The sequence below is a fragment of the Zootoca vivipara genome, chromosome 10 (assembly GCF_963506605.1).
Source record: "Zootoca vivipara chromosome 10, rZooViv1.1, whole genome shotgun sequence".
Taxonomy (NCBI): Eukaryota; Metazoa; Chordata; class Lepidosauria; order Squamata; family Lacertidae; genus Zootoca; species Zootoca vivipara.
In genome coordinates this window covers 45,314,962-45,329,152 of record NC_083285.1, presented here as the reverse complement: position 1 = coordinate 45,329,152, position 14,191 = coordinate 45,314,962, and the positions used below count along the sequence as shown (strand labels likewise).

Sequence of the window (14,191 nt, the reverse complement as noted above, 5' to 3'; positions counted from 1 at the left end):
GAGAGAAATCTCCCAAATCAGGACAAGAATTGAGAGAGCCTGTGGAAGTAAAATTGCAGGGACTTCAACAAACTCTTGGCTAGGTTGCCAACACTCCACCAGAGCTCAGGGATGACATCTTATGTATTGATTAGGTGTATATCGTGCTAAGAGGAAGGCACGCTTGGCAAATCCACACCGTGATCAACTCCCGCCTGGAAACCAATGTCCCCACTGTGGAAGGACATGTGGATCCAGAATTGGCCTCCACAGTCACTTACGGACCCATTGTTAAAATCGTGTTTATGGAAGACAATCTTACTCGGCTATGAGTGATCGAAGAAGAAGAAGAAGAAGAAGAAGAAGAAGAAGAAGAAGAAGAAGAAGAAATCTATCCTCAAAGGAGCTCAAGGTGGAATACATGATTCTCTCCACAGAAGCTTCTTGGAGAAACTCAGGGCTCTATCATTCCCCAAAGCTGTTCAAGTTATACAGACCACGTTGGAAGGTTGTGGTGTCTCCCTTCACTGGAGGTTTTTAAACAAAGATTGGATGGCCATCTGTCAGGGTTTCTGTAGCTTTGATCCCTGCATTGCAAGAGGTCGGATTAGATCAGGCATAGGCAAACTCGGCCCTCCAGATGTTTTGGGACTACAACTCCCATCATCCCTAGCTAACAGGACCAGTGGTCAGGGATGATGGGAGTTGTAGTCCCAAAACATCTGGAGGTCCGAGTTTGCCTATGCCTGGATTAGATGCCCCTTGAGGTGTTTCTTCAGACTCTAGAACTCCTTGATCCTATAGATTACTGCAAAGGTCTGGGCAACGATAATCTGCAACTGAGCAGTTCCCCAGCCGCCCACATATTGCTATTTTGGGACACGAGAAACGACAGACCAAGATGACATACGAAGAAACTGCCCCATAATTAAGGAGGCGCAGAAGCCTGTGAACTTCTGTGATTATATCTGTCCAACCACATCACTCTCAGAAGATTTAACTCTTTAGTGTATAAAGTGTTGCGGATGCCTAGCAAGTTTGGAAGGAGGGGGGGGGAATGATAAAATGCAAGCAGAATTGGCAGCAACCACCCGTTTAGGAAAAATAATTGGTAGGGATACATTGATAAAGCATGAAGGGAAAAACGCATCATCAGTGGGTACACAATGCAGATGTTTAAGCTTTATCAGCATATAATGCTAATGTTTAAGCATTATCAGCATATAATGCTAATAGTTCAAAGAGAACCTCAGAAATGACAGGGAAACAACCTGCTACTTCAGATGCTTTGTCCATTTGTGAAGACAGCCATTATTTGGTACCAAAGCAGAGTACCTCTCTCCCTGCGTATGTATGTGCAAGTGCCTAAAAGCAAGCAAGAGCTGCATAACGAAAGGATAGGCAGCACTTTTGCTTGTCAGCACCTGCATCAGATTCCTGGTCCCCCCCCCCTCCACCTTAAGACAGCTCCTGAATGTGGATTTATTAGAGAATTCTAGCAGCAGCCCTACTAATTCTGTCTTTAATTGCTGCCTTTTTGGCATAATCCAGATTTGCTCAAGCACAGCACCACCTTCACTCCTTGTCCATCTCCCATCCTTCTGCTTTAAAGGGCAATTTCCACACAAATTGCTGATTCAATTTAAACATCTTTTCCAAGAAATATTATTATGGTTATTATGATTATTATGTGTGTTAATGTACACTTAGAGTTCAATCAGCAGTTTCTTTGCCTTCACCAACGAGACTGTTTTTCAGTAACTCTCTGCTATGAGCTTCACTAAAAAGAAAACATCTTTGCATGAACCCCACGTGCAAAAAATGGTAATCTGCACCTCATATCTCTACTCAAAGGTATTTGCGGCTAATGAGATTGCTTGAATGTTGCTTTTCTGTATCGTTGGCACTTGTAGATGGCGTATGGAAAGTCACAAGTCTTTTGTATCTGGATTGGTTTTTGGTAAGTGTGCTACAACTCTGCATACACTGGGGCGTATTAATATGCTTGGAGTTGTATGGGTTTTGTAACATGATATTTTTAGACTTTATTTATGTGCAGCATGTTACGACCTGCCCTGAGCCCTTGGGATAAGGAAGAATTTTTTAAAAAAAATCAGAATAAATACGTTATGACAAGTCTTTCCAGTATAATCTCTCAATTTAAAAGTAGCAAGTGTATTCTATATCACTCCCACAAGATTAATTCTTTATATACCACAGTGGAAATGTCAGAAGCCCATCAGTTACAACTGTACAATGTGAGAAGCACTAGTAAAATGGGAGGAAAACTGTTAAGCAAAAGCAAGTTTCAATATGCTAGGCAAAGTCTTAGAAGGCAATTGTGTTCTAACCCACGGCTGAGACACCCTTCCTTAAATGGTCTGGGCACCAGCGGAGGGCAGTGCATTCTCAAGTGGTAAAAGGAGAAGAAAAGCCCTTAGCAGTTAAGAGAACTACAAACAGCCAGAGAGAATGAGCCAAATCAAAACGATCAATTAAATAATCAAAATAAATGTTGTGAAGTCACAGATATTGGTCTTGGTAGTAACGCTGAAGAGCTCCAAGCTGTGAAAACTACCCCATGGGCTTAAGAACGTAAGAGCTCTGCTGGATCAGGCCAATGGCATGTCTGGTTCAGCATCCTATCCTCACAGTGGCCAACCAGACATCTGTAGGAACCCCACAAGCAGGACCTGAACGCAACAGCACTCGGCTCACCTACGATTCTCAGCAACAGGCATTCTACTGCATATTCACTTAGTTTGAGAGGTCCTTTGGGAAGTCTTCACAGCCTTTTTGTTTTAATGACCCTGATCAATTTAGTATCATCAGCAAACTTGGCCACCACTGTTCACCTCCAACTCTAAGATGGTTTATGAACAAGTTAAAAAACACAGGTCCCAAAAGCAATCCTTTGGGGAACTCCACTTCCTACAGCTTTCCATTCAGAGAACTGACCATTTATTACTACTCTCTGCTTCCTGCTACTTAATCCGTTCCTACACCATAGGAGGACCTTTCCTTTCATTGACTGCTAAGCTTACTCAGGAGTCTTTTCGTGCAGTATCTTGTCAAATGCTTTTTGAAAATCCAAGTACATCATGTCAACCACATCACCTCTATTTATATGCTTGTTGACACTTTCAGATAGCTCCAATGGGTTTCTGGGACAGTACTTGATCTTGCAGAAACCATGCTGACTCTGTCTCACCTAGGCTTGTTCTTCTATTTCCTTGGCTATTTTATCCTTAACAGTACTTTCCACCAGTTTTCCAAGGATAGATGTTAAGGTAACCGACCTATAATTTCCAGGAACCTCCCTGAATCAATTTTTTTATATTAGTATAACATTGACTACTTTCCAATCAAGGCTAGTTACATATTTTTGTTAGAAAACCAGCAATTTCACATTTGTGTTCTATGAGAACTCTCAGGTGGGTATCATCTAGACCCAGCAACTTGTCAATTTTATTTTATTTAGTCTATTACGCCTAGGAAGAACTTCATCTCATGTCACCACTATCTGACTCAGTTCCTCAGACTCCCTTCTTGCAAAAGTGAGTTCAGGCACTGGGATCTGCCCCATAACTTCTGCTATGATGACAGATGCAAATAATTCATTCAACTTCTCTGCAATGTCCTTATTCTCCTTTGACACTTTTGTCATCCAAGGGTCTAACTGCCTCCCCATATAGTCTCCTGCTACTAATGTATTGGAATAACTTCTTGGTTTTGATCATCATGTTTTTAGCAATATGCTCTTCCTTACTGCCTGCTTGCACTTTGTTTCCCAAAGCTTGTGTTACCGGTACTTTTTGTTCTCGTTTGGAGAAGACCTCCATATTTTGAAGGAAGTCTTTTTGCCTCTACTAGCTTCTTTGACTCTTCTTGTTAACTACGTTGACATTCTGGTGGCTCTTATGGCATCTTTCCTGATCTGCAATATACACTCCAGCTGAATGTCTAATATTGTGTTTTTAAACAACCCTCAATCATTTGGGAATGCTTTGACCCACATTATACTCACTTTCACAATATTTAAACTGCAATCAGGCAAAGCAACGCATGCCAAAATTTAAGTCACTGGATAAGTAATAGCCAGGTGAAATAATAGTCAAAGTCTCCTTCAATAGGTTTATTTTGGCTTAGAATTACAGGAAAACATATGATAATGAGAAAATAAAAGTCTAACTTCCACTCTTACAGGATTTAGTTTGTGATTGCTAAACATTTGATTCGTTCCAGGTACAAAGAAATGAAACAAGCTAAGCATTATCACACTCACAGGTGCCTCATACCAATGAATGAAAGGTTTCCACCCTCTCTTTGTAGAGTCGGTGAAAGGCATTTGCCATGATGTGAAAAGGGGCTTCATAGTTTTCCATCTCTTTCTGTAAAGATAGAAAATAAATATATAATGACAGATGAGGAAAAACTCGTTTAATTACTTCAACAAACAACATTTGCAGGAAACAACAATTGCTGGAAACAAGCTAAATTACAGAAAGACAACAACATAACCCAGTGCCTCCTCTATCTGAAAATGAAAGCAATTATTTCTCTACATCCAATTATATAGACACTCACTACTGACATCTCGCAATATTCTAGGCCATTGGTTTCTGCCCAGTCTTTAGCTTGTTTTTGTTCCACAACTCGCCTATCGATCAAATCGGTCTTATTGCCCACTAGCACACCTACAAAAAACAAAAGAAGAAAATAATTGAATTGTTAACAATGGCACCATAAAATTTAGCAAGTTAACAGGTAAAAGAGACAGGAAAATGTGTTGTTTGACAAGGTAATGGAAAGAAAGACCACAAGGGAGTCACATGGCATATGTATTTCCCTTATTTGTTTCAGATACTGACTGAATAAAAGAAAGGCATTCTAACAGCTTGGAACTGAGATGCTGATGTCTGTTAGAACTCATGTGCAGGAGTTACAGGCACAAAGTATATATGCAAAAATGTTCAGTCTCCTACCTGGAGTATGTATTCCAGAGGCTTGGGTCCTCAGCTTCTCAAGCCATTTGGCAGAGTTATTGAAAGACTGTTCATTGGTAACATCATATACAATACACAGGGCATTGGGCTGTTCCCACTGTGCAACAAGAGGAAAACACTGTCAGTTCTGTTGAAACAAATGTGGCCCTGGAGACTTCATAAGAAAATAATTTTGGTACATAGGGAGCATCAGAAAACCAGAGCTAAAAAAGAAAGTCTGATAGACAAGGATTCCATCATCTATGGAAGTATCACTGGCATTCAAAGGGAAAGGTACATTGCTGTGTTTCGGCCAAATTCTTATCCAAAGTCTCAAAAAAGCACTTTCAAGGATGGAAAATTGGGGTGTGTGTTGTGGTGCAGCAGCCGCTGGTCATATTCCATTAAAAGACCATAGTATAAACTCATAAGGAAGTCTAAAAACCATCCCAAATGAAGATATAACATAGCTATTGGGAAAGACAAAGAAAGAGATTACAGCTTATACTTTTCTCTGGCATATTCAGCAAGGTACCATGCCAATGCCCACTTCGTGAATCAGCATAACTGCCCCAGTGTTTTAAAAACTAGGAAAGCTACCAAACACGTAAGAACAAAGCAAGTTTAAGTTTAAGATCTATTAGGGAAACATAAAAAGATCTTCCTTGTCAGGGATAGTCAACACTGTGCTCTCCACATGCTTCTGGACTCCAACCCTGGAGTCATAGAGTTGGAAGAGACCACAAGGGCCATCTAGTCCAACCCCCTGCCAAGCAGGAAATCAGTCCCAGCCAGCACACACAATGGTCAGGGATGATGGGTGTTGACGTCCAACAACCTCTGGGGGCACCAGGCTATCCCTACTCTATGCAAATATGCTCTCTGCACATTTTATTTTGCAGAGACCCAACAAAGCTTTTAGGCCAGGATTGACTGACTTTAGTCCTTGCACAATTGTGGTTTGTTTTTTTTACACAATAAAATTCACGGGCTTTCAATTTACAAAGCAGGGATGCACAGCCAAATTAAGGCATAACTATTTTCTGTGAATCGATCCCAAAATATGCATTCTTGTTTATGTGTCTTGCTGGGTCAGACAAAGGCCTGTGCTAATTATCTGAAAGAATACAAATAACCAGAAGGCATTAGTTGGTCCACCTGAAACTGTGCTGCACTGGTCAATTGTATTTAAACTTCTGCCCACTTTTGTTTAGGAGACTGACCCCTCCCAATAATTTTTATGCATGGGGAAAATCCCCCCCCCCGAATGATCCACCCAGTTGTTAGGAAAAAGGAAGGAATGATTACTCCCAGTTCCTATGCAAGCTTAAATTAGGATGTGGAGGCCAGGGGTACTTCAGAGCTTATCTGTTGAATGAAAACTCTTATATTCTACTTGCCAGTTTCTCTAGCATTTCAGAAAAGATTTCTTTTCCTGCTGAGTCAAAGAGGAAGAGTTCCTGAAAGCAAAAGCAAAAACAATGTGTAGCCATGAAATCTTCCCTACTAAGTAAACGGTTTTTAAATGCTACTCACTTCAGGCACACCAATGATCACAATCTTAATAATTAATAATAATACAAGTAACCCACAGAGCTATAGAAATGAATTAACTATTATATTTTTAAATACAGAAGGAAACACACCATAGCCAAGGGTAGTCCAGCTTGCAAATATTTCACTGCCCTATCTCACCAAGCAGCCCATGACTAACCCACCACATGGTGGCAGCAAAGAGCTCTGGGGGCAGCAAAGAGCTCTGATAGTTGGTTACATGATTTTATCCCAGAGGTAGGAGTCCCAATGGGTATGAAGTTATTAGAGAGTCCAAGATGTTGCATTGTCAACATTAGTGCTATACAAATAAGTTTTCCTACATTCGTATAAATTAACTAACAGAATTTGAGTAAGTAAAACAAAGTCATTGAAAAAAAATGAGAATTATTGATAGGATTTTTATTTTTTATTTAAAAAGCCTATCTGTTTAAATCATAGCTGGGCTCACCACACTATCATTTGTCTCTGGAATCAGTACCGTCTTCACCAGCAATTCTACTCCTGTTGTCTGTCAATCAAAATAAGGTAAACATGTCATAAAGATTCAGAGGAAGCAAGTGTATTTTCATACTGTGCTTGCCTAGGGCCAACAGAATCCTTCAGGCCTTTCAAATCATCATCACAATATAACAAACTAATTTATATGTCATAGAATCTGAAAAATGGATGTTTGGGACTAGCCTGGAAAAACAAAACCAGGCTGAAATGAAGGCAGTTGCTTATAGTTATAGAAAGTTTGTTTTTGCTGCAGGACTAACTCTGGCTGTAGATTCTTTAGGGTATTTTTCAAACCCATTTTTAGGCGACAATCTTCAGAAGAGAAATAGTAAATCCTTCTTTTTCTGCTCACATAAGGTAAATACAAAAAAGTATGTTTCAACATGAAGACCTACAAGTGCAGAGACCTGATTTGTACAAGTCTTCCCCCTCAAATTGGGTTTCTACATGTACAGGTCTCTGTATGGGGTGCCTGTTCCATATTTCCTTAGACATATACAGGAGTGGGAAATGGAATGGGATGCACTTTTGCTCCTCCTGCATTTGATGACAATTGGTTGTGTAAGTGTACAAACTGGTCCTAGGTAAATATATCCTTGCCACTTTTCTGATGGGATGTTTTAAATGTAACTAAGGATACTTAGCACTATGATTAACATTCAGATCTGTGAAGATCACACCGATGTCTCTCCTCCCCTGGTGCTTGTCATTCCACCCAAAAGCTCACCAATGTATAATTTTTCTGAAAATGAGCCCCATCATTGCAGAACATCTGGACCAAGGCACTTTTCCCCACTGCTGGGTCACCTGCACAACAAATAGGAAAAATACTTTTGTTTTAATTTTGCTAAGTCACTTCCTTCCTCCAATTATATTCTAAGAAATATAATGGACCTGCGGGTATAGAGTGGTTATATAAATTCAATAAACAAACAAAAGGGGGGAAATGCTAAATAAATAATTCTGATGTAAACAATGACCAATATTATACCGTGTTTCTCATATTATAAGACATGTCTTATATTTATTTTTTCCTCAAAAAAACACACTATGGCTTATTTTCAAGGGATGTCTTATTTTTTTCCTCCTCCTCCTTGCCGTGGCCGGCATTGCTGCTGCGCCTATCACTATGTCTTATTTTCGGGGTATGGCTTATATTCATTGAATGCTTAAAAATCCTGCTATGGCTTATTTTATGGGTATGTCTTAAAATATGAGAAACAGGGTATATTTTATATGCATGCTGAAACCAAAGGATTTAAATACACCTATCTGGGCAAAGGAACAGGTCCAAGCTAGACATGACATTCATTGTGTGAATGTACAGGTGAAACTCGAAAAATTAGAATATCGTTGAAAAGTGCATTTATTTCAGTAAGGCAACGTATTATTTTTTCTTTTAATTTTTACAAATGCTTTCTTTTGGAAATTCCATGGTAATAAAACAAATAGTTACAATAATACAAAAATAAACAATAATCATTAATCACATTCCATTTATAATTGACCCGCCTAACGACAAAGAATTACAATTACAACAAATGAAGGCTTGACATATCTTGCTTTGCATGTCATGCATCTATCTCATATACTGGTTTCACCTTTTAAGTTGCGTTACCGAAATAAATGCACTTTTCGAAGATATTCTAATGTTTCGAGTTTCACCTGTAATTAAAAGCAATGCATGTTTTTAGTGTAAAGAGTGGCTGAGGAAAGGCTGAGGAGTCTCTGGACCACAAAGGTGGGGAGGAAGTTTTTCTTCCTACCACAGTGCCCACATAAATTGTTTCTTCAAAGCTGCAATTTACATTTCACACCTTGAAATGAAAAGCACACATTTCAAAAGCTGTTTTTTTTCTTTTTTGTGTGAATTGTAGCAAGGAGCAAAATAATTACCTGCCAGTTCTGTGGCAGCTCAAGATTCTTCAGAACTGCATCTAGCATGGCTTTCATGACACCTGTTCTCAATTTTTTTGCAAGTACACAAACTCCAAAGATCTGCTGTACTACTGCTGATCATAGCATGGGTCACTACAGAAACAGACTTTCTAGTTTTTTTCCTCACCATCTATCAGGACAGCACCTTTGGTCTACTTATATATATTGGTCTACTTATATATTTTACTTGCTGCTTTATAAATATTATTTTGCTTCTTTGAGTTTGCCACAACTTTCTTATTATCAGTGAATGCTAATCATAACCTTGTCCAGTCTTCTGTTCATAATGCGAACAAGAGTGAAGAGAGGAGATCTACTGTAAAGAACACAACAAATGGCATTGTGGAAACATTTCCTGAAGCTGCAACATACTGTACTTTCCAGTATGGAAAAATATTTAATTCCGATCATTACAATATTGTTAGGATTCAATATCAACATTTTAGGCATCAGAATTGAACAGGAAAAATATTTTAATTGTTCTGCATAAGAAGCACGAAACACTAAGATTTCACAACAGTTTCCCTCTGTTCACAAAGGACACAATTGTTCTGCTAGACATGCATATGCAGGAGCAACATGCATGAAAAATTCAGTATTTGGGCTCAAATTGAGCAACTATTTACAAGACTAATCAAAGGAAATTGTGCTTTTCAGGGTGGCTGGCTGTGTGTGTTTACTCCACTCAAACTTCATACTCTTGCATGGATGCCAGGTAAGACAGGAGCACCCAATGGACATAGCAGAAAAAAATGTGTCCATTATGCATAAGGAGACAACACAGTCAAATTTATACCGGTATGCTTCTGGTTGACCAGGCCACCTTGTAAGGCAATTAGAAAATAAAATTTGTTTAGGCAAATTGAGTATTTTGCATTCTTGAATGACGGTGTAAGGTTTGCATTTAAAGTTAAAATACGGAATATATTGTTGTGAGGCCCAGAGCCGAGTGCTGGTGTAGCTTCAGCAATTATCAAATTGAGACTGAGCTGTATATAGCGGCAGCAGCAGCAGCACACCTATTACTGGTCCTGCCCTTTTCAGTTAAAGGCCCCAGCCTGCTCCATTAGTCTTCTGCTCTGGCCTCACCCACCTCATTGGGGCCTCTGCAATGGAGTCCTCTAGACTGAAGATAGCAGTGCTACATCTTTAGGCAGGAAGGGCACTGGCACCAATTGACTGCCCACCTGAGGCAGGATGAAGCAGCAAAAGTCTCCAAGTTGGTACCCTCATGGGCGTACCATCGTACCAAAGCAGTGCTGGCATTGGTTCCCATTTCCAGCGAGATCTCGCTGAAATCTCGCAAGATCTCACGGAGCACAAAGGGATCTTGTGAATTTTGCTGATGCTGGCACTTCTATGCTGGTGGAAGAGTGGCACTTCTCATTTCGCCTCAAGCGGGACACATCAGCCTGGCCCCTGCTTGGAAGAGCTTTTGGGGCGTTAGCCCTGCATGGCCTCCCCCTTCAGAGTCTGTCCTCATCCCCTGAAAAAGAGTAATCTGATTCTAGGGTCATGACACTTCTAAGATTCTAAACAAACATCCCATAATGCTAAGCATGCGATAAAACCACAACATCTTTCAATATTCTTGGCATTTTCTGTTCTATTTGGGAAACTTGCTTGTCTAAAAGCTGATCTAACCTAAACACTTTGCTTCTAAAGTCTACAGTGACTCCTGATCTGCAGTTTTTTTAATCAAACAACCAACCATCCAACCATCAATATGCTTTCTGGCAAATCAAGATAAGTTTAAACTGCCAGTCACAGTCCATTTCTATATAACAGGGACGTCCAACAGGTAGATTATGATCTACTGGTAGATCGCGGGGGGTATGTGTGTTTTTTTAAAAAAAGCTCAACAACTTTGGTAGATCACTGCCAGTTATTTTATAGTGGGAGTAGATGTCTCTTGAAAGTTGGACATGCCTGCTATATAACACGAAACAATTTCCTCCTTTCACCATTGTTTTATTTTATAGGTTTGCAGAGAAAGCCTTTGCCCCCATAAAAGGAGGACCTGTTGCAGACTAATTGTCATTTTCAACAACTAGAATCATTTATTGATCGATTTATATGCCACCAACCGATGCAAGAAAGTGTGCAACACGAGAGACAAAACATTCACATCACAAAACCAAAATTAGATGTGACTGATAGAAATCAGCGATGCCCTGGAGAGTTTATGTTTGACATTGGAGGGTCAAACTGGTTTCAGAGCAATAGAATAATTAGATAGGTGTGCTGTGCTATTTTCTCTTTGTGTGTTTTCCCGTTCAATCCTAACCATGTCGATTTAGGAAGGAAGGAATTCTCATGAGATTTCTAGAGCGGGGCGGGAATTATTTAAAAGCAACGGTTTCCTGCTAGTAGGCTGCGTTGCTATAAAAGCAACCTAACACCTTAACCGCATCCTTAGATCGCGGGTGCTTGTGCAGAGGCAGCAATGCTCTTTTCCTCCCCGCCCCCTGTGTGTGAGAGAGGAGAGAACATGCCTTGGCCCGGGGCTATCAGGTCCCTATGCACGAGACGCGATTTATAGCGATGCTGCCAAGGCGGCCAGTTTCGGAACTCACCTGCCACGATGCACTTGGCAGCCAGCTTCACCATGGCCTGCGCTACCCCTTCACCACAGGAGAGGATTTTGTGGGGAAAGGGGAGAGGAAGAGGCCGGTGCTTATGAAGGGGAGGGTTGTGTAGGCATCGAGGGGTTGGAATTAAGGCAAACGGGGAGAGGGACCCCTGAGGTTGGGCCTAGCGGGTCGGGTGGGCCGGCGGAGGGAGAGCCGTCCTGAGATCCGCGGGGACAGCGGTACAGGGCCTTGGCTACCGGGTCCCCCCAAACCCAGCTTCCAACTTAAACCACGCTCTTCTGCCTCTCGCGGAAAAAAGCGACTCCAGCCCTCTCCTAGCAACAGAACACTAGAACGTCCGCGCTTCCCCCGCCCACCCCCACCTGCAATACTATTGGCCGACGCTCCCCGTTCTCGGAAGAAGCGATTGGTTTCGCGTTGCGCCCGCCTACATTTCCGTTTGGCTGTTCTCTCTCACGTCCTTTCCGCCCTTTTCGTCGATGCCCTCGGCTCATTAGTTCTCAACATGTGCCGAGCGAAAGGAATTCTAGGCGCCTATTGGCTCAGTTTGTGCTCAATCATTTGAAGTCGTCCAGGGCCGCCAACCGCGATAACGCCCCTGCCCGAGGAAGAGATGAAGTCATTCAAAGCAACAATTTTGCGTGCGTGGACCGTCTTCTTCTACCCGGTGATTTATGATCCGACAAACGAGCCTATTTTATGATTGGTTGAGCTCGGGCGGCATGTACCACTGGGACGGAATCATGCTCTTTTCGTTGTAAATTCTCTAGGGACGCCGGAAATGACTACGGTTAAACTGTCTTCGGATAATCCCGATTCGGTGACGACTTTCCATTAGGATTCTGCGAGGCAGCACGCGGGTTCACTTGCCAAATCAATCCCTAAACACCCCCACCCGCCTATCAACAGTGGGCCTTCCCACGCCGCTATGTGGCTCCTATGTACTTTCTGTGTTTATGGCGGCTCCACGCAAGGTTAACTGAGTTTTCCGCGTCTGCGCAGACCGACGCTGGCCCTGTCTCTTCCCCACCCCCATACGTTGCCCCTCCTTTGGGAGAGAGCGGGGAAGGGTTGCGCGCGCTGCGTGGGGTTCGAACCGTCTCCAACGGTCACTGGCGTCGCGCGCTTTTTGACGCTCCTCCGGCGACCCTCCCTTCTTCATCGTTATCGGGCAGCTGTGTAACCCCGGCCCCAGCTCGGAGATGGGTGGTGTCTACTGTTGCTCAACCGTAGGAGAGGGGCCTCTCCTCTCCTCGCGAATTCCCGAGCAAAGGCAACGAGTGAACCCTTTCCTCCCCGAGGCAAAAGGAAGGTGGAATGGGGAGCAGAGAGAGAGAGAAGGGAGAGTAGCTGCTGCTTCCCCACCTCTTGACCCCGAAAACGGGGAAGAAATGGTAGGGAAGGGCGGAGAGCAGGCGCCAGCCAGTATTGCAGTTAATCGCAACAGCTGACATTGCTCCAGAGCTGGAAAGGCCATTCGCTTTTTGGAGTTTATTGTGTGTTAATACCGCCTTTCTTTTACGATATTTATTTTCCAGAGATTTCCCCATTTGGCCACCATTATTGGGCGGCCAATATTCTGTGCCCATCTAATCATTGTTGCTTTAACCTCCTCCTCCTTGACTACCCAGTCAAGGAGGAGTCAGTACATTCTTGAGATTATCCTAGTTTTGTTGTTTATTCATTCTATTTCAAGTTTTGAGGGCTCTTTATCAAATCCAATCTTTTTACCCTGTTTGAATGTTTTGTATATTTGGTGGTATTCCAACCAACCAGAAAGCTGGTTGGGCCTTTATTTCCTCATACTTTCTAAGTTTAATTTGGTCGTCCTCTTCTACCGAAAGTGTGTTATACATTAACCAATTTCCTTTCATGTTCTTTTTTACCGCGTTTGCTTCCACTGGCGACATCCATCTTGGGATCTTTGGTTCCAAGAGTCTTCTACAGTATACTTTTCCTAGACTTTAAAAAGAGCATTTCTTACTTTGTGATTTGTAAAACTCTTGTGTACTCTGTATTTCCCATAGTTTAAGTAGGCATGCCACCCATATCGGATGTCATGCCCTTCTATATCTAATATATTGGTATTACTTAGAACAGGGGTCCCCAAACTTACCCGGCTTCGGGCCGGTGCCCGCCGCTCTGATCGTGTGGAGGGCGGGGGAGGGCGCGCCCATGCGCACACTTACTGGCGTGGTGGCGCGCTTCCGGGTTGGGAAAAAGCGTCGGAAATCGTTTGTGCGCATGGGCCTTCCCTGACCCGGAAGTGCACTGGAAATGACGTTTGCGCAAGCACGCAAACATTTCTGGTGCACTTCCGGGTCGGGAGAGGCCCATGCGCATGCACACAAACAATTTTTGGCGCATTTTTCCAACCCGGAAGCGCGCCACAGCGCCGGTGAGAGCGGGCAGCGGGGGTCGTTGCCGACTGGATAAAAGAGGCCTTCGGGCCGTATGCGGCCCGCGGGCCTTAGTCTGGGGACCCCTGACTTAGAAGTTACCAGTCCCTCATCCATGAAAAGCAGGCAGCCTCATAGTATAATTTTAAGTCGGGGATACCAAAGCCTCCCCTTTCCTTAATATCTATTAAGACCTTATGTTTTATTCTTGGTCTTCTCCCTGACCAAATAAATTTAGATA

At 42.4% G+C, this 14,191-nt stretch overlaps 1 protein-coding gene across 2 annotated transcripts; it reads right to left on the bottom strand.

Moving 5' to 3' along the window:
* Positions 1-4,099: 4,099 nt before the first annotated feature.
* IFT27 (intraflagellar transport 27) lies at positions 4,100-12,544 on the bottom strand. 2 transcript variants are annotated; one of them, XM_060279863.1, is made up of 7 exons: positions 11,983-12,544; positions 7,747-7,826; positions 6,970-7,029; positions 6,365-6,424; positions 4,965-5,082; positions 4,567-4,676; positions 4,100-4,370 (listed from the first exon to the last, which is right to left on the bottom strand). In XM_060279863.1, exons 2-7 carry the CDS (start codon positions 7,789-7,791, stop codon positions 4,272-4,274), a joined length of 492 nt encoding a protein of 163 aa, XP_060135846.1. In that variant the 5' UTR covers positions 7,792-7,826; positions 11,983-12,544; the 3' UTR covers positions 4,100-4,271. The 2 variants fall into 2 exon arrangements, with proteins under 2 accessions (XP_060135846.1, XP_034984493.1); XM_035128602.2 differs by lacking the exon at positions 11,983-12,544 and adding an exon at positions 11,534-11,894.
* Between the last annotated feature and the right edge of the window lie 1,647 nt (positions 12,545-14,191).

Excerpts from the sequence above, each read along its gene's own strand:
- IFT27 (XM_035128602.2), bottom strand. The coding sequence starts at position 11,567 with ATGGTGAAGCTGGCTGCCAAGTGCATCGTGGCAG. Across the intron at positions 7,827-11,533 it reads TGCCAAGTGCATCGTGGCAG|GTGACCCAGCAGTGGGGAAA; the intron begins GTGAGTTCCGAA and ends TTTGTTGTGCAG. Across the intron at positions 6,425-6,969 it reads CAGAGACAAATGATAGTGTG|GAACTCTTCCTCTTTGACTC; the intron begins GTGAGCCCAGCT and ends TTTTGCTTTCAG.